The 18,372-nt window shown below is 39.3% G+C and overlaps 2 protein-coding genes and 1 long non-coding RNA gene across 3 annotated transcripts; 1 reads left to right on the top strand and 2 right to left on the bottom strand.

The window, feature by feature from the left end:
• Positions 1-6,638: 6,638 nt before the first annotated feature.
• On the bottom strand, positions 6,639-7,023 carry LOC123467868. Its single transcript, XR_006641972.1, has 2 exons — positions 6,806-7,023; positions 6,639-6,742 (listed from the first exon to the last, which is right to left on the bottom strand). It is a non-coding gene; the product is annotated as an uncharacterized LOC123467868 (long non-coding RNA).
• A 331-nt stretch (positions 7,024-7,354) lies between these two features.
• On the bottom strand, positions 7,355-11,527 carry LOC116930541 (neprilysin-4). The gene is given in 18 exon segments (XM_045167641.1): positions 7,355-7,960; positions 8,045-8,172; positions 8,295-8,339; positions 8,342-8,361; positions 8,456-8,510; positions 8,583-8,641; positions 8,752-8,855; positions 8,967-9,146; positions 9,288-9,384; positions 9,465-9,582; positions 9,673-9,814; positions 9,885-9,998; positions 10,075-10,272; positions 10,360-10,571; positions 10,637-10,720; positions 10,793-10,969; positions 11,210-11,310; positions 11,395-11,527. Coding segments are annotated over 18 exon segments (2,274 nt in total). The 5' UTR covers positions 11,490-11,527; the 3' UTR covers positions 7,355-7,615.
• A 2,721-nt stretch (positions 11,528-14,248) lies between these two features.
• LOC123467873 (RING finger protein 10-like) lies at positions 14,249-17,845 on the top strand. The gene is made up of 11 exons (XM_045167638.1): positions 14,249-14,727; positions 14,792-14,997; positions 15,055-15,284; positions 15,349-15,439; positions 15,685-15,869; positions 15,931-16,300; positions 16,366-16,590; positions 16,648-16,951; positions 17,047-17,306; positions 17,381-17,600; positions 17,660-17,845. The coding sequence occupies exons 1-11, from the start codon at positions 14,667-14,669 to the stop codon at positions 17,758-17,760; spliced, it is 2,253 nt and encodes a 750-aa protein (XP_045023573.1). The 5' UTR covers positions 14,249-14,666; the 3' UTR covers positions 17,761-17,845.
• The last annotated feature ends 527 nt before the right edge of the window (positions 17,846-18,372 follow it).

Raw genomic sequence — 18,372 nt, 5'->3', positions numbered from 1 at the left:
AAATTTAGCGTCATGGGTGCTTATGGAAAAAAGAGATCAAGATCAATCACCAATTAGATTAATATCGTTGGCCTGCAGTAGTAACACACTTTACTTCCTTGTAAAGATACACTTTAGGAACATGGTTACTTTGACACTGGCTAGGACATGGTAAATTTGAGGTGATATTTTTCGGTTCATAACTTGGAACATTACGGCATACTTGCGGCAATTTCTATGCTATTTTCTCGAAAATTCCAGGCACGCTTATTTTTTTTTGGTTTTTTACCATGATATGATGGCCTATTGGTTACTTAAAGAGAACAGTATGATATAAATTTATAAAAAATAAATATTTTGTGGTTGACATGAGTTTCCATTGCAAGTACACAGGCCTGTACAGACGAAGTCTCGTTTTGACAGCTCTTTGTTTTGGTTTTATAAATCATAAATTTCGCAATATTTTCCAATTGCACCCCGTTTGGTGTCTTAAGCAAATCAATTCAGAATTAAAAACTGAATCGAATGAATGAGTTAGTTTTAAAAAATATGATTGTCCCAAATTAGAAAAAGTGTCCCACGAACTAGGGTTTTTGTCCCAAATTAGCAGATCGGCTTTACATGCATTCTCCATAAGGAAGACTGTTTAACCAAACGCTGTTCCAATTCACTCATTTACCCTAGTTTTAACTACATATCAGTTAGTTAACGTAAGGTATTTGTGGATTTTAGAACCCTACGCTTAGAATTTTTCGAAAGTTGATTTTGCTTATCTACGTATTTTTAAAATTTTCGAATAAATATGCCAATTTAACTTTACAAAATCAATGTTATATGATAATTAGCAGTTTAAAAGTAATTTTAGCTTTAAAATCTATGTTTGTAAATGTACCAAAAGTTTTTCAGAAAATTTTCGATCACCCAAGGCATCTTACTAGTATTTTATGAGAAGTTAGCTAATAATATATACAGTGTAGCGCAATGGTAATGCACGAAACTCCGAATACAAAGTTCTGTGGTTGAAGTCTACCCATATAGCACATTTCTGCCGTCGGATGTCCGAATCATGGCCGAACATCCGTTAGATATCTATGTACTCAATGGGTAGTTCCAGGGATATCCGTCGGCTAGTCACTTTGGAAGTGCAATGGATGTGCGAAAATTATATTCTACGGACCTCCTTCCAACAGCCAAGAAGATTCTCAATTGTTTCATTTAAGGGTCGGCCTCGTGCCAATCGGGGCGCTTTTTTGCAAATCGGGTTTCTCATTTCGGTCCATCGAGGCGTGGCTCAGGGTGGAAAATTCTTCTCCCCGAATTCAATTGGGCTTTGCAATCAATTGGATTGCAATCAATCGATTCACCAATGCAAAAAACATTATCGATTGACTGTTTCACCCGATCTATCTGATAACAACCCCGATAATAGCTCGTTCTACCCGCTTGCCCCGATTTTTACTCTGAAACCGAAAGAACAGCATTTTTAAAAAAATTGCCTTGGGGCAACGGGTTATCCTCAAATTTTTCCCCGCACCGCCCGGTTGAAAAAGTGGCACCTCAATTCAACCCCGAATGCACTTTATCGGTGCGGGGTGGTTAACTCGATTAGAACTAATTCGGGCCGATCACTAAGTTTCATTATTAATTGTCAAAATTTCTTTGTTTCAAAAAGGCGAAAACTTAACCGCGTTCAAATTTTTCCCTTGAATGTAATTTTATTTTAAGTCCAGCATTTATTACGAAAAATTTAAAAAATAAAGGAGTAATTATCTATTTCCCGGATGGTTTATTTTTAAATTTATTGCAAAAAATGAATAAAATATATGTAAGTCGCGAGTTTGTTTGCACAGGCTTTCCGTTTAGCTTACGGGAACCAAGCCATTGGAAATTAACTTACAGAAAATAAATATTATTCGGCATCTAATAATATTCAAAGCAAGTATACTTATGATAGGATTTTAATTTCAAATAATAAAAAACTACTTTAAACTTAAGAAATCATGCTGAAGTTTAAAATTCAAAAAATATTTAGCATAAATTGTTTAATTTCAATTTATTCACTTCTGGTTTTACCTAAGTTTGACATCATCTTGACTTCTTAAAAATCCTGTATGTGATTTGTTATCGAAAAAGCTCAAGTGATTTACGACAATTCGATTGTATTGTTCGAAAATGGTATATAATATATCTATAGATTGGCACAGTGGTTAGTTTATGGAGGGGTTTCCGGAAGGAGAATAAACATGTATGGGGTGGGTGCATTTAAAAATATTACTGAAATTACATAAATAAAATAAATGGGGCCTACTAATCTACTGGGTATGGAGTTACTACGGGAAGAGGGGGGTTATCCTCAGCTTCGGGGTTTGGTGCACCATGATGTAAATGGGCATACACCATATTCATTGATTCCTGGATCGCTGCTAATCGGGCCTTGAATCGGAAGGCAACCCAGGATCTTCCGTTGATTCCAAGAATCGAACGGATTTCGTCGTTCCTGGGGTACCATGATCCAAGAGACCCGACAACCAGGGGGGGGAGCCTCCCATGCGAAGAATATTTATCATATTTCCGCTGGTAGGCATTCTCCATACTCCCTGGTTGGTCATAGCAGACCACGACGTCGACCATCACCCGGGAACCGGATAGTTGGAATTCAACATCCGGTCTTAATCTTTGCCCGGGGATGGCATTGTTGATCGTGACGTCGTGTCCCTGCTTGACTAGCAGCGACTCCAATAGATCTTGGATGGTGTTGTGCCTCTTGGTGGCGAGCAGGAGACCTTCTTCACAGTGGTTAAGCACATGAAACCCGGTCTCGTTTTCCTTTCCGCATAGGTGGCATTTCGTATCTTGCTCCTGTGAGCAAAACCACGAGTGCCCCCGAAGAGGAAGGATGTCGAGCCGGGCCCTGTGAAGATATCTCCAGTCTCGGAAGGAGAGGGGCGTACGGCAGGATACCAGGCGAGCCATGTCTTTCGACTTGTCTTCCAGAGAGAGGCCAGTGACAACTACTCCCTGGTGGCTCTTGTCGGAAATTAGGTCCCTGGTATAGCGCTGCCGAGCTACTTTCCGAAGTCCGCGGACTGCCTTGACTGGGCTTACGGAGACGTCATCGGCGACAATTCTTAGATTTTCGTCGCCGGATACATCAATCCGTACTCCCAGTCGTTTGGCAGCTTGGCGGGCAAGAGTCCAAAGATTGGACCCTGCCTCCGCGTACCTCAGTCTGTAGAGCCCCCCATCCACGGATCCTGAAAGATATTCCCCAACTGGCAACACTCCTGGATGCTCGTTTCTGAACCCTCGCCGGATGGTGTCATGGAGCTGCTCTCGGCATATGTTCCTCACTATAGGGTCTCTACAAGTGAGGAGCTGAGCAGCCCTGGCGATGGTCCAGATATCGACATCATCAGTGAGGCGGCATGTTCCTAGGCCCCCAACCCGCCGGTCCGCGTAGAAAAACGGGACCATTGCGTGATTGGGAAGGTTGCAAATAAGGCCTAGAAACTTCCTACACTCAGTGTCCAGTTGGGTAAGGCAGTCTTTCAGGACCCGACCCGAAGCGAGGTGATGGGAAAGGGAGGGAAGAAGGTGGCTACGGAACATTTCAAGTTTTTGCCATGGTGCGAGGTGGGAGGCGGCAATCTTGTCGAGGTTAGGGATAAGGTCAGTTGGTGGTCGGAACCGCAATTTTCCTCCGATCGGTGTACCAAGATATGTTTCTTGGTCGTCTGGACCCAAGCACCGAATTAATTGATCACCAATTCGGCACTGGGCGTCAGACGGCTTGGCTTTGTCGAAGACCAGACAAGCACACTTCCCGGCATTAAATTGCAGCCCCAAGGTGTTTGCGGTGAGGGTAAAAACGTTTAAAATGTTTTGGAGCTCGGAGGGAGAATTTGTAACCACGGCAATGTCGTCAGCATATGCCGTGGTTTTCACGAGCGAACCAAATATTAAAAATCCGGGGTTAATATTGGACTTTCCGGCCCTGACGAGGGGCTCGGAAGCCAGGTTAAAAATAGGGGAACTAAGAGCGTCACCCTGGCGAACACCTGCTGTCGGGAAAATGCGGATTGATTCTTTCCCAACGGCAAAATCCATCCGATTTCGCGAATATATGTCCACCAGGATGCGCCGGAGGTCCTCTGGTATTGGAAGTGATATAAACAGCTCATTCAGAACGGCGTGAGGCACAGATCCAAACGCGTTGCACATGTCCAGCCATGCTATAGACATGTGCTTTCGTTTGGTCTTTGTCTCCTCGACAACCGTCTGTAAGAGCTGTGTATGTTCCTGAATACCATGGACCCCCGGGAGGAAACCCTTTTGCTCGGGAGATAACCAGCCAAGGTCTGAAGCGACTTGCGTTACTCTCCTGCTGATCACTCCCGAGAACAGTTTGTAAATGGTAGGAAGAAGGGATATTGGTCTAAAGTTGGAATAGTCGCTAGTGTCCCCTTTCTTGAAAATGGGGACAGTTCGTGATGTCTTCCAACAATTAGGAATCCCTAGCTTCCAAACCATTTTACAAACTGTTTCCAGCAGAATGCAGTTGGGGTCGATGGCTCTAAGATGACGGTATTCTAGGCCATCAACCCCTGGTGATGTGTTGGCAGCCCGGCGAAGCTTAGCTTCAAGCTCTTGTTGGGTTGGCGCACGATTAAGGAAGTTCATCTGGTCCTCTGAAGGTTGGGACCAGTCGCAGGTGTCGTAGAGTTCCCTCGCACTTTGGCACTGCTGCGGAGATGGTCTCAATCGGTTGTAAGTCCTCTTGAGATATTCCTCCGCAGCTTGTACAGTACCATCGTAGGAGGGTGAACGGTCTTCGAGCACCTCTCGAACGGCTCTTCTTGGGTAAATGTTGAAGAGCCGCTGAATCTTCCTCGCCTCGTACGCCTTTTGCTTGATATGTCGCCGGGCCTTCTGCATCTGCCGGTTTTGGTTTCTTTTTCTTTTGTCAGGGTTTCCTCGGGGTTGTTCAGGGCTAGGGTCTTGTAAAATTTGTGCTTTAGGGAGCCAGTCAGCTGTGCAACGTTCGAGTACATCGTCTAGGTCATGTAGAGTCTCACAGCTCAAGAAGGCAGGAACCCAGAGACTGACAAAATCGTCGTCTCTTTGGCTCTGCTCTTCTGAGCTGTGGTGACTACGTCCTCGATTGCTGTGCTGACTGGGGACAAAGGTTAAGGTCTCGGGGTTTGGTGAAGGGTCTAAAATCTCTTGTGATAAAATTGTGGGGCTAGTATTTTCTTGTGGTGGGAGTTCATAAAGCCATCTAAAATTTTGTGTATTAAAAGAGGAGGCGAACACCCTCCCAAGATCTAAAATAGGGCTAGCGGTAGGAATATATGGCATTTACAGTGGAATAATATTCGACTGTGATGCGGGAGACCCGAGTTCGAATCCTGATATAGCGTAATGTTTTTTCAAGATTAGAGGTCCAATACATGTCATATTTATAGCCAAATGAAAGCCCGTTCGGATATCCTTAGAATGTCCGACGGCGCTGTTGAGGGCGGTCAAAACCAAAAAAAAAAAACATCCATAGGACATCCAAATCGGATATCGGGCTGTCCGGAGGATATAAAAAAGATGTGCTCAACATCCGACCCCGACATCTGTCGGACATCCGACGGACTGCCTTGTGTTATGTGGGTACCACGGTGAATCTTTTTTTCAAAATTAGCCTATAAATAGTTTAAAGAATTACCTAAAATTGGTCATTTCTATTGCCCCGTCTTAGGATAGCCATTACCTAAAATGAAAGGTAATTCGTAATTTCCTAATCGACGGAACCAAAAATAGGTAATAGAGCAGTAAAACATTCTACGTTGCACGTTCTCCACAAATGCGAAAATCTCATTTGTGTCGAAGTTGGTCTGCTGCGGGGTGCGGCTGCAGCGTCTTATGGAGAAACCAACTTCTTCGTGTTAAAAAATAAGTTTTCATAACAATAATTAAGATTTTTCCCCTTTTCTTCCTAGCAGTGGGTACCTTATTCATTTTTTCATTTCCCAATTTTTTTTCTAGCCCTAGTTCTATCTGGTTTATTTTTATTTAGGTATTTTTTCTGAATGGTTTGTTGTTCATCCCCTTGTAGCAGACGAATTTCTGGCAGCAAACGAAATTCTTCGGCTAAAAGAGACGAGCAACTTACAAACAAAAATAAAATAAAAATAAAGTAGATAGAACTGGGGCTAGAAAAAAAAATTTTGAAATGAAAAGATGAATAGGGTACCCACTGCTAGGAAGAAAAGGGGGAAATCTAAATTATAGTTATGAAAACTTAATTTTTAACGTGAAGAAGATGGTTTCTTCATAAGAGCTGCATCCCCAGCAGAGAGCAGACCAACTTGGACACAAATGAGATTTTCGCATTTGTGGAAAACGCGCAACGCAGGATGTTTACTGCTCTATTGCTCCTTCCTATTTTTGGAACAAATTTTTTACAGTGTGTGTTTTTTTATACTGTGTAAAGGTGCGTCTATACTAGCAGTTTTTAAAGACAAGTTATGGTCATACAGGCCTACCGGCATACAGTCTTACTGCCACGCTATTTCAGTTTTTCCGTAACGCAATCTACACTGCACATAGGTTTACAGACATCATACGGAAAATGGGCGTTGCAGAAGGCAGGGCAAACTTTTGTAACTTTGTAACTTTTGTAACTTTGTAATCGTGCAATGTAGTATTATACAATACAGGATGATTTTTAACACACAAAATGAACCTCTCGACGTCTTTTGTTTCTAGTTTCAGTCTACAAAATATTAAAATTGTACATAAACTGAGAAAAAGCAACAAATAGAATTAAAGTATTTACTTTTCGGTTATTTTCTTTGGGGATTTCTTTTCTTTGGAGATGGTTTGGGCCCCATGTTTTTTATTCAAATTCAAGTTTTTTAATACGCACGACGACTGTGGCAGACGAATTTCAACAGACAATGTTGCAGTCATGTGTGGTTGCACTAATAAAGAGTATTTGAAAATATATACTTTATTCTCATTGGCTGAACCTTATTTTTCATCTTACGGAAACTCTCACTTACGGAAAAGTTTGAATCATTTCAAACTTTTTTTCTTACAGACACACAGGCATACAGGCATACGTTTACGGAAAATCGCTAGTGTAGATTGAACGGAATAAGCTTTCCGTATGCCTGTATCGAGTCTGTATGTCTGTATGACCGTAACTTGTCTGTAAAAACTGCTAGTGTAGACCCAGCTTTAAGCAATTCAACCAGTCGCGTCATCAGACGACTGGTTTATGATTTGAAGAGACCTCCTCTATAAAAATCCTTTTCAAATTTTTTTTCTTAGTTCTCACACAACTAATATAGAGGCAATACATAGTAATAATATTTTTTGAAACTTTAGGTGTGTATTGTGTGTTTATTTCCAAACAGATTTAATTCATTTAATTTCATGCATTTTTGCTCAAAACTTGCTTTTTTTGCTCTTTTATCTTTTTTCGCCCATCTTCATCTATGCCCCTAGGCCACAGAAAGAAACATTTCTCATGGCAAGGGATTTAGCTCGATCCTGCCAGATCGAGAAATTCAGCAAAACATGATGATAGGGAAGGGGAAAAAATTGACATTTGTAGAACAACTCGTAATACATAATGATAGAATCAGCGCCAAAGTCTGCACTTTCTAAGTTGATTCATTGGAGTACCAGGCAAACAGTTAAATTCACGAACGAAATCATCTGAATTGGAAAGAGTTCCTATAACTCTGTAACGATTGGGACTATGCGGGTCATTCATTATTTGGTTTAGAAGCTTCTCTGGAGTTTCGACGCCGCAGTGAGTATTAGCGAAGGATATGAAAAATATCTGCTCGGAAGTAAACCTTTCCAAACCTGGCAGAACAGGCTCGATCCCATTAGCTGCAACGTAGTTACGGTAAGCAACGAACGCCTCTCGTATTCCACCGTAGTCAGCAATGTTTTCCCCTAGCGTGGTAATGCCGTTTAACTGAAAGAAAAAAAATTTTCTATTCAAACAGCACGATTATTCCTGTAAAAACGTCTTGTTTTCGAAACGTGTTCAATTTCTTACCTGTGTCCCATTTAAAACAACGTAATTATTGTACTTGTCTTCGAAACATTTTGCTCTCGATTGATATTGCTCCAATGTGTTTTCCGTCCACCAGTTAGCAGTATTGCCGTACTTATCGTTTTGGCGACCTGTATACACGTTACGCAGGCATATACAAAACGGATTAGGCTATAGTTAAAGAGTTTCTCGGATGCAATCTGGCAAAATCGCTCAAAGATGGAAGACCAAGATCATTTTGCTATTACCATACCTTTGTCGTCGAAACCGTGTGTTATTTCGTGACCAATGACGACTCAATACCACCGTAATTCATCGAACTAGTTTTTGGAATTTCCGATAAAGTTAGAGGCTTTTTGTGAAAACGCGAGGCAAAGAAATCTCATTCAATCGAAAAACGCAAAGACTACTCACGCAGATCTCCCGTTCAACCCAAAGTATGGTGGCTGTAAGATTCCTGCCGGGAAACCTAGTTAGAAAAATGTAGCTTTTCCTTAGCTACGATATATAAATGAAAAAGAGAATCATGAATGATATCTACTGATAGAATTGTATTTTGGGGCGTAAAAAGCGTTGACGACCGAAGGAAAAGTAATCCATCTGGAATATAACGCAATGAAAATCTTTCAGAATATTCCCTGCAACTGCTGCAAGACAACATAACAATATTTCCAAGTGATAAAATGTTGTCCGATTATCGTCTAGCCTACCTAGTGCGATTTGTTTTACGTCTCAGATTCATAAGCCCATTCTTGGTGAGCCAGGCATTAACACTTTGAATATTTTCAAAATGTGCCTCCTTAGAGACGGTTGGCTAGAAATAAGAATATTATTAGCCATTTGTATTTAAATTGTAAAGCATTCTCTCCTTTTTTTCCTTTTTTTTTTTTTTTCATTTAAATTCTAATGTTCATTAAATAAATACCCGGCTGGAATAAAATGACTCTACATCTTCTTTCTTTTTAATCCAGTTCGGAAAAGCCACCAGTTCAACCATAGCATCTACTTTTTCTCTGGCGATAGCTTTTGTTGTAGCATCCATCCATTCGGCTTCATCAATCAATGTCACAAATGCTGCCTTGAGATATTTGATCATTGATTCAACCTGAAACGTTTTTTTTTTTATCAATTAGATTTTTTTATATTATTATCAGTTTTTTTTTTTTTTTTTTTGTTAGTTTTTTAGCTTCCTTACTACTGTTACTAAAATATGTTGAGAAAAATTTATAAAAGATTGGTAGGCTACCTGTGCCTTGATACTTCCTTGAAAGTGTTTTTCTATGTATTTTGCGCCCACTGCATAACCGAACATACTGTTGACTTCGTTGGCACAGTTATTTGATCTATTGTTTTCAAAACAGTTGTCTCCTTCATGTAATTTGTAATGTTTAGAAATATTTAAATGTGAAAATTGTGTATTTACCGGGTTTCTGACTGAGGATTGCCGTAGAGGGCTTTAGAAAAATTGATAGCCAAGTTATTAATTTGGTTGGTGGTTCCAGGTGCTAATAATCTAACCAGCCGCCACATAACGTAGTTTACTGTAGGTTGAAGCAGTAAAATAATGCATCATCAAACTTACCAGCAGTTATTATCATTTCTAGTCATATAGTCTATAGGCCTATATATACCTGTGATGCGTGGGGGCGTTTTGTCCAAAAGCGTAAAAAGGTTTCTCACGTACTCTACCTCTACAACGATAATGCGCTCATCGGTAGGAATAGCAACGTTAGCTACTGAATAAATCATGTTGAGATATTCGAACCAGTCCACCTAAATAAAATAGATTTTCTATGCCGTGTTGAAGTCCTATGAGCACACAAGGTTCTATCCCGTAGGCTACTTGAGCTTGTGGTGTTGTATGAGAAAACCCATCTGTCCATTTTTGCATTTCCATTAAAAGCATGGGATTGTACATGCGAGCACTATCTCGCCTCGCCTCTGCGGGTGTGGTGATCTGAGAAAACAACGTTAGGGCCAGCCATGAAAAAAAGGAGTCTGAAAATTGAAAGACAAAGGTAAAGATGTGTTACTTTGGCTAGTTCAAATTCAAATTGTAATAGATCGCGGACGTCCAAGTCAATTTGCGCATCCGTTGCGTCACTTCCAAGTGAATTGCGAATGGCCTTTGCCGCTTCCGAAATATAAACAAAATAAGCTTCCATGATTTTGGGGTAATCTTCAGAATTCAGCAAAATCTCGTGGGGTAAGGTTAGCGACCCCTGATCAATCTTTTAACACAATTATATTTTTAGCCATAGGCTGATACTCATCAAACTTATTTGCAAAATCATTAAGCTGGAGACCAATATACGTACGTAAATTGAATTCTTTTTCGTATCGTAGTTATCGAGGTCGTTGTACACGGAAATCAGGTAAGATATACGGTAAAATTTGCGAATTGAAGCTGTCACAACTTTCCAATCGAAACGGATCCCTTCGTGAATACCTGCCGCTGACGTAATTGGCCAACCACCATAGCTCTCCAAAGCATCAGTCAGCGGCTTTAACCCTAGATTCTGAATAGCACCTTTGAGTATGGAGAAATCACAAATTAAACCATGTAATTAAAAAAAAATGGAAAAGAAATATTACGAGTGTTCATGCAGGCCTTGAACATGTCTCTTGCAGTGTTCAAAGGCTGTGGGTCTCTGGCATCATTGTTTTGCTCTAAAATGTCTTCGTAAACAATTCAAAAAGTTTGATGAATTATGGAACGTTTCACATTTAACGCCTTTAAAAATGTCTTACTTTTCAAATCATTCGCTAGCCGTTCCCGTAAAACATCAATTTGGGTCCACCGGGATTTTGTCTGAGGTATGGGATTTTTCTTTATCCACCCACCGCATGCATACTGGAAAAAATCTTGACATGGGTCGACACTAAGGTCCATTGCTTGAATTAATGACGAGGCTGCTTCATAGACCCCTATATTTAATAAAGAATCCTTATTTAATATCATTATTTCCATTTTTAACGTGTTTTCACACTTCCGTTTGCTTTGTTTTTTCCTTCTTCATTTTTGGAGTTTACGTAGGCCTTTTTAAATTCTTGGTTTTTGTTTGCTTTTCTCTCACATAATGCAAGAATTTACTGTACGCATATAGTTCCAAAAATGTAGAAACAAATTTGTCATGCGAAAACACCTTAGGAATAACATAGTTTTACCTTCGACATTCGTGAACTGGTGATCGGCGATAGGGTTACACTTCACTGTTATTACTAGGCTGAAGAAAATCACGGCCAATTGTGAAAACCAGTACCGGTATCTATTTATTCTTGGTTACCGTGTGTGATACAAAGAATATGCTAACAACTTCAATATTTTTTCGCCTTTTCTTTGCTTTCTTTACCTGTTAGACCTACTCATTTTACGGAATGCTGCTTTGAATAGACTACGAAAATCCCCAGTGCAACGTGCCGTTCGGAAGTGAAGTTCGATGGCCATCAGAGTAGCCTAGGGACAAGCAACGGTGATGTACAACTGTCGACTGATCTGTTTAACGAAAATCTTTTGAATTTAAAGCTTCGCTGAAAAATTCGTAAATCTAGGCGGTTGCTAACTTTTGCGTTTCCCATACCCGATTATTTGAAAACCATAGAATACACCAAACGCCTAACCTCCGTTCACTCTTTTCGACCGAAAACATTGTTAGGAAGGATGTGCGTGTTGTGTATGGTTGTTCGCCGTAACTTACAATGTGTACACACTGGTAAAATATCGAAGGACGTTTCATTTTTGGGTCCATAACATAATAGGATGCGGCTTTATTGCATTTCATGCTATATTTCTACAAAACAAATGAAACGCAATTGAGAATCACATTGAAGCCAATACTTCATTCATGATTACTCCATTGTTGCATATATAGCCCAATACTAAATAAAAAGAGCTAGGTAAATGTAACAAATGCATCCGTCATATCAGCAGCAGTTGTTACAGTCAAAAGAAACCAATAAAAACTCGTGATGTTCTACTAGTATAGTCATTCTAGCAAAAAAAAGGGGGGTGTACCTCAAACAATTAGTAATGAGAAATTTTATTAATGAGCACTATTTAGACATACTTTTTACGTAAGTGTGTAAAAAAATTCAAAAATCGTACGTAGGGGATCACATATAAATTTTCAATTAAAAATTAGAAAATAAGAAATGGGGGTGAAATTTTAAATTTTTTTTTGTTTTTATTAAATGTAATCAAACTGTATGTGTTAATAAACGTGTGTTTCTAATTTAAATGTTTTTTGTGTAGATTTACTATTTTTGTTTTAATTTTAAAGTTACTGAAATTGGTTTCCGCGTCGAAATTTTTTCGCCGTGTTTAAAACGGCGCTTATGGCGCTACGCGTCTTGTTAAAATTGATGCTACATAAAAACTAAATAACCTAAAAATCCCCAAATAGTCTAGTTTTGTAGCCAATATAACCTAGTTTATTTTGTATTAATTATATCTTATGAATATAACACAGTAAAAAAGTTATAACCATTACAAAAAAACTCCCCTTTTTAGGTTTTTCCAAATTCCGCAAAATTCAAGTTGCTTTTACAACACACCCGCTAGGGTGACATTTTCGGGGGGCGCTGCAACTTTTACTCGACTACAACTATACAATTGAAACCTATTGTTATTGTTATAAAAAAATTCAAAATGTTGAAGTGTCGAAAAATAGGAACGAGGAGTAATCTTAAATTTAATAACAGTTGTAGTCGAGTAAAAGTTGCAGCGCCCCCCCGAAAATGTCACCCTAGCGGGTGTGTTGTAAAAGCAACTTGAATTTTGCGGAACTTGGAAAAACCGAAAAAAGGGGAGTTTTTTTTGTAATGGATATAACTTTTTTACTGTGTTATATTCATAAGATATAATTAATACAAAATAAACTAGGTTATATTGGCTACAAAACTAGACTATTTGGGGATTTTTAGGTTATTTAGTTTTTATGTAGCATCAATTTTAACAAGACGCGTAGCGCCATAAGCGCCGTGTTAAACACGGCGAAAAAATTTCGACGCGGAAACCAATTTCAGTAACTTTAAAATTAAAACAAAAATAGTAAATCTACACAAAAAACATTTAAATTAGAAACACACGTTTATTAACACATACAGTTTGATTACATGTAATAAAAACAAAAAAAAATTTAAAATTACACCCCCATTTCTTATTTTCTAATTTTTAATTGAAAATTTATATGTGATCCCTACGTACGATTTTTGAATTTTTTTACACACTTACGTAAAAAGTATGTCTAAATAGTGCTCATTAATAAAATTTCTCATTACTAATTGTTTGAGGTACAAAAGCTAAAATGACTATACTATACGTGCAGTAGCCGAGGCTGTAGTTTTATCAAATGTGCAAAAGTTTAGCAAAATTTTTTCAATTTTTAAAACAAATTATCTTTACACAAAAAGTGAAAAAAATGGAAGTTCGTGTACTAACAAGAAGCTGGGAATGACAAATTTGAACCGAAAAAAAAAGTGCCCACACCGAACGTTCCCGATTCATTTTTATCGGTGAAGGTTTGCGGTGTCCCCGATTACCTAAACCCCCAAAAACCGCACCAACCTACCCGAAAAATGGCCGGTCGGGTAGGTAGTTTTCAAGCGGTTCGGTTCGGTTCAAAATACCCGTTGAAACCAACAGACCCGACACCATCTTGAAAAAATGGCGGATGCGTGGCGCCAAATTACAAAACCATGAAAAATACGATGAATTACCCGAATTTTAAGCTTAAATAAAATTTCTGGGTAAGAATAGGGGCAAAAGTCGGGTAATTGGGTCAGAAGCAGTGTAATCGGGGTCATAAACCGGGTTTCGGAACCGATTAGTTTCTTTCCGTTGTACCGGTTTTACCCGGAAGTCGACCCAAACCCGATAGAACCGCACCGAAAACCGAAATGACCTAACCGATCGGCCAAAAAGCTACCCGATCGACGCGGGGCCGAGCTGGCGAGCCCTACCGGCAGCCACGCAGGAAGGCAAAGTTTTTAAATTCTGCAACTCAGCATCCGGTACAACGCTATTGCCATAATTTTTATCGAAAAATATTTTACTTCAAATTATTTGTTTCTACTTTTAAAAAGTTTAAATTTTTTTTTATTTTGTCTCTTAGGACACATATGTAAATACATACAGATCGCATTTTGGCAACGTCCAGGAACCCCAGCGATTACAGACTGCTGCATGATACCTTCTCAACCTTCTCTTCTACCTCATGAACGTCCTACGTCGTACATTCGGCCATTAGCAATCGGGAGTCGAAACAGACCATTGAGACGAGTTTCAGCCATTGTGCTGCCCGGCAAATTTGTCGTAAAAGTAACTATTCTCCGTTGTGTTGTTCAGCTTAGCAAAGGAGTTCACAGTTACTCCTTTGCAGTTTTTCACTTTACGGCTATTTTCTATAGATAGTACTCAATTTTTTGCTGAACTATTATTCGCAATAGTTCCTTTTATTACTTAAAAGATGGAAGGTGCCTTTTGATAAGATGAATCCTTTGCTGGAATCTCGTGTTTTCTACTCCCCTCGTGGAGATAGCTCTGCGTCTCGTTTAATTTTAGGCTTTAGATTTTCAAGTGTTAGTAGTTTTTTGTTTTCCAGCTTGTTAACTTTTGGTTTTGAAAATGGAAAACAAGAACGTGCGTCCTAATGGACAGCCGTCGGAGGTAAAACCCATCAAATCAGGTAATTCGGTTTCTATAATATGGATCCTCTAATTCTACTATTTAAATATCTATCTATCTTGAAGATTTGAGCTCTGTAACTGGTCCAAAATTACAGAACCGAAGTGTGAAAAAAAGAGAAAATGTCTTACCTAAAACTCCCAGTTTGGCAGTATCAAGTGGTTCTAAAAATCAGAAACCTTGGCTGTCAAAGCAAAAAGGACCAGACAAGAGGCAGCAGAGAAATGGTGGGTTTGCTGGATCAGGAATCGATAGAAAAAATTATCACCAGGTTGAATCAATTTTTCCTCTGAGGTTGACCAAGTGTAAACTAACAGTTGATTTGTAGGTAACTGATGGATCAAATGATCCTGATTTGGATCTGGTGTTATCTGAAACAGGAAGAAAGCAAGATTTGACTCATCTTCTGAACATGAAGTTTCAATTTGCTCCAAGAGAGACTTCTGTATCAAATTACTGGAGAAGCACACATTCTGGCCAAGTGGGTGGAAGAAACAAGAGATTTAACCAATATTCTGCTAGGTCCTATCTAAACAAGGATCACTATCTTCAAGCCAAGTGAAATAAAATTGTCTTGCTCAATTTTATGCATGAAGATATATGGTTGATTTTGTCTCTGCAGTTGCCAGTTTGTTGTCAAGGCAGATGAGGACTACACGGTATACTTAGCCGATCCTGATCTGCTTGTTCCGTGGGAGACGATCGAACAGATTGTAAGTACATTATTTAATATTAATTTTTTTTATTTAACTCGCTGTATCATGTAACCAAGCCGTTGAGTTCGCTTGAGGATTTTTCATATCCCGGCGCTAATTTCTGCTTGGAATATTAAATTTGGTCAATTAATGTGGAGGCTTGAGGCATTATCCTTCAGACTCGTAGCATGACTTCGTCAATTGACAATACATTGAGTCTAGTGTAACTTTTGTAAAGCGACTTAAAGGTCTTTTTTAAATAGAGAATTTGGGGTTCAGAGGTTGGATCTTGTCCAATTTGTTTACATACTCCCATTGCGGCAAAGATGACACGTTGTGGCCATATATATTGTTGGCCTTGCATTCTTCACTTTCTTGCATTATCCGACAAACCGTCTCGACCCTGCCCTATTTGTGACGTTTCTGTTCGTATCCAGGATCTAAAGAGGTAAATTTATAACTAGCTTTTATTCATTACCATGATCTAAACCACCTTCCTTTTGCGATAGTGTCGTGGCCCTTGAACAAAGAAATTTGAAAATAGGAGATGTATTGGAGATGAGGTTGATGAGACGTGAACGGCATTCGCTTCAGCCGCAACCCGTTTCAGGATCTAAAGGGTTTGATCCCGCACCTCATCAGCCAAAACCAAAATATTTGGGTAAAGTAGGCGAAGATCACGTTTTCAGTAAATTACTGCTCTGCACGCCAAACGAGGTGGTCAACCTAATTCTTCAGTGGGAAAGGTCTGAGTTGCAAGCTCAGTTGGAATCGGAGAAAGACTGTCCGGAATCTTGTTTTATTCAACAAGCTTTAGAACTACTGGCAGTGAGAGAGAACACAGCCATTCAATGTCTATCGTCTTTCGCGACGGCTTTGGCAAGTGACTCTTGTAATAAACGTTGTCTTTCGTCCTTCGAAATTAATTGTTATCTAAATATTAGGATTTGACTGCGGCAGAATCAGGTGTTGTATCTTCTGACAGTGACGTATCACGTTTTGAGCCGTCCAATGGAAATTATGGTTGCACAGCTACCACTGAGCTCCAATTAGATTGTAATAAGGCAACGTTACCGATAATGATGACGCGTGAATCAGATATTTCATCATTGGAGTCAAACGTGTTCCATATTTCGAGTACCCCAATCGCTAGCCCAGACAATAGTTCGGTGTGTATCTATTCTCTTCTTTGGATTTCGGTTTAATTATTATTCTTCACTGCACAGATGACAGACGCTCACCGCATTCAACAGAAGAGTGTCTTTTACTTTTACCAAAGCAGTGACGGGCAAGCAATTTATCTTCACCATATCAACGTCCAAATACTTGTTCGCTGTTTTGGGTCTTTAGAACTGTGCCCAGAAACTATACAAGGTCGCATAGTAGAAGTCGAAACTTTATCAATGACCGAGGACTTACGAAATCGGCTTCGTTACTTGGGACACATACCGATATCAAAACAGTTTCAGATAATGGAGATAACGTTCATGGAACCCGAAATTGATTCTACCGTCCGCGAAGAATTTAGAGGTATTTGTTTGTTGTTATGTTTGCTGCTGCTGCGGTACTATTCGTGGTTATTTCCAAGAAACTTAGCAACGGCATTTCTGTTGTGTTATTCATAGAACGTGTCGAAGAGCGAGCTCGACGGCGTCGGCGAAAGGATCGTGAAGAACGTCGTCGTGAATTAGAAATTCAGCGAGCCGAAGATGCTAAATGGGGCCGAACGAAAAATCAACCTATCGTACGGATTGACTCGCAAGTTCATTTCCCAGGATTTAGTCACAGCCCACAAGATGTACCGGAAGTGGATACAATCATCGATGTTTCACCTTCTAGTATTGAAAGTGCGGCTCAGCATGGAGCTGGACCATCATTTGCACAGGTTACTTTTAAAGAATTTGGCCTCTATCCTTACAGTGCAAATTTTCCTGACGCGTTATGCCTCACCTACATTAGATGTTACGTGAAGGGAAGAATAAAATCCCTAGTATCTGGTCTCATCCGACATCGGGATATAAAGCTATTCAAATAGCATCCGTTCTAAATAAACCTGGACGACCTCGCAATACAAGTGAAAGTGGGTCAGAAGTTGCTGATTACGCCCCAGCTCCCGAGTATAAGGAAACTTTCAGTTCAGCATTGGCGGCCGCATTCGACCAAGCAGCAAAATCGAAAAGTGATAACTTTCACAAATTAATATATGTTGTTTTTTTTTAGCACATGTTTCATTTTTAGGTGTAAACGCAGATGAGAAACCAGAAAATTCTTCGTCCAATAAAAAAAACAAGAAAACCAGACAGAAAGTTTTGTTTTCGACTGGTATGAATTTCATGTAACATTTATTACTACATAAGCATTTGTTGTTGATGACAAGGAACTAGAATATAAAAACGGCAAAATATAATCCTTAAAACTTGGGAATACCCGTTTCATTAATTCGCTAATTTGGGAAATGGTGCATCAATAATGCAATAATAATTGTAGCCTATACCAGTTTTACAGGGGCGATTCTTATATAACATTCAATTTATTCACGGGCTGTTGACTCAGCTGTATGCTTTTGTTAATAGTTTTGCGAAAGAACGGGATTATGTTTTGGTAGAGCTTCATGTCGTTGGTATTAGCTTACGGGTTGCCATTGTTATATTTTACTGTCGAAACACATTCTTAGTTAGAATCGGGATTTTTCTTTTCCCTCTCCCGCTTCAAACACGATGATGGGTGGCACAAAAAATATATACAAATGAAAAAAAAATTAAAAAAAAAAATAATAAACGCCCGCACACTAGTGTTGGGTCGTTAACGATAACGAATAACGAAATTTTTCGTTAATATGTCCAATTTTGGCCTAAATTAATATAATGAATAACGACAACGAAAGCAAATTTTTGTGGGCAAGTTTATCGTTTTTTTCTCTCGTTATTTAACAAATTATTCTGCTCAGTGTC

This window comes from Daphnia magna, unplaced genomic scaffold (genome assembly GCF_020631705.1).
Source record: "Daphnia magna isolate NIES unplaced genomic scaffold, ASM2063170v1.1 Dm_contigs251, whole genome shotgun sequence".
NCBI lineage: Eukaryota > Metazoa > Arthropoda > Branchiopoda > Diplostraca > Daphniidae > Daphnia > Daphnia magna.
This window is presented reverse-complemented; position numbering and strand designations above follow the sequence as displayed.

Bases quoted from the DNA above. Each gene is read 5' to 3' on its own strand.
- LOC123467873 (XM_045167638.1), top strand. From the start codon at position 14,667: ATGGAAAACAAGAACGTGCGTCCTAATGGACAGCCGTCGGAGGTAAAA. The intron at 15,870-15,930 runs GTAAATTTATAA...CTTTTGCGATAG, and splicing joins CGTATCCAGGATCTAAAGAG to TGTCGTGGCCCTTGAACAAA. The intron at 16,301-16,365 runs GCAAGTGACTCT...TCTAAATATTAG, and splicing joins CGTCTTTCGCGACGGCTTTG to GATTTGACTGCGGCAGAATC.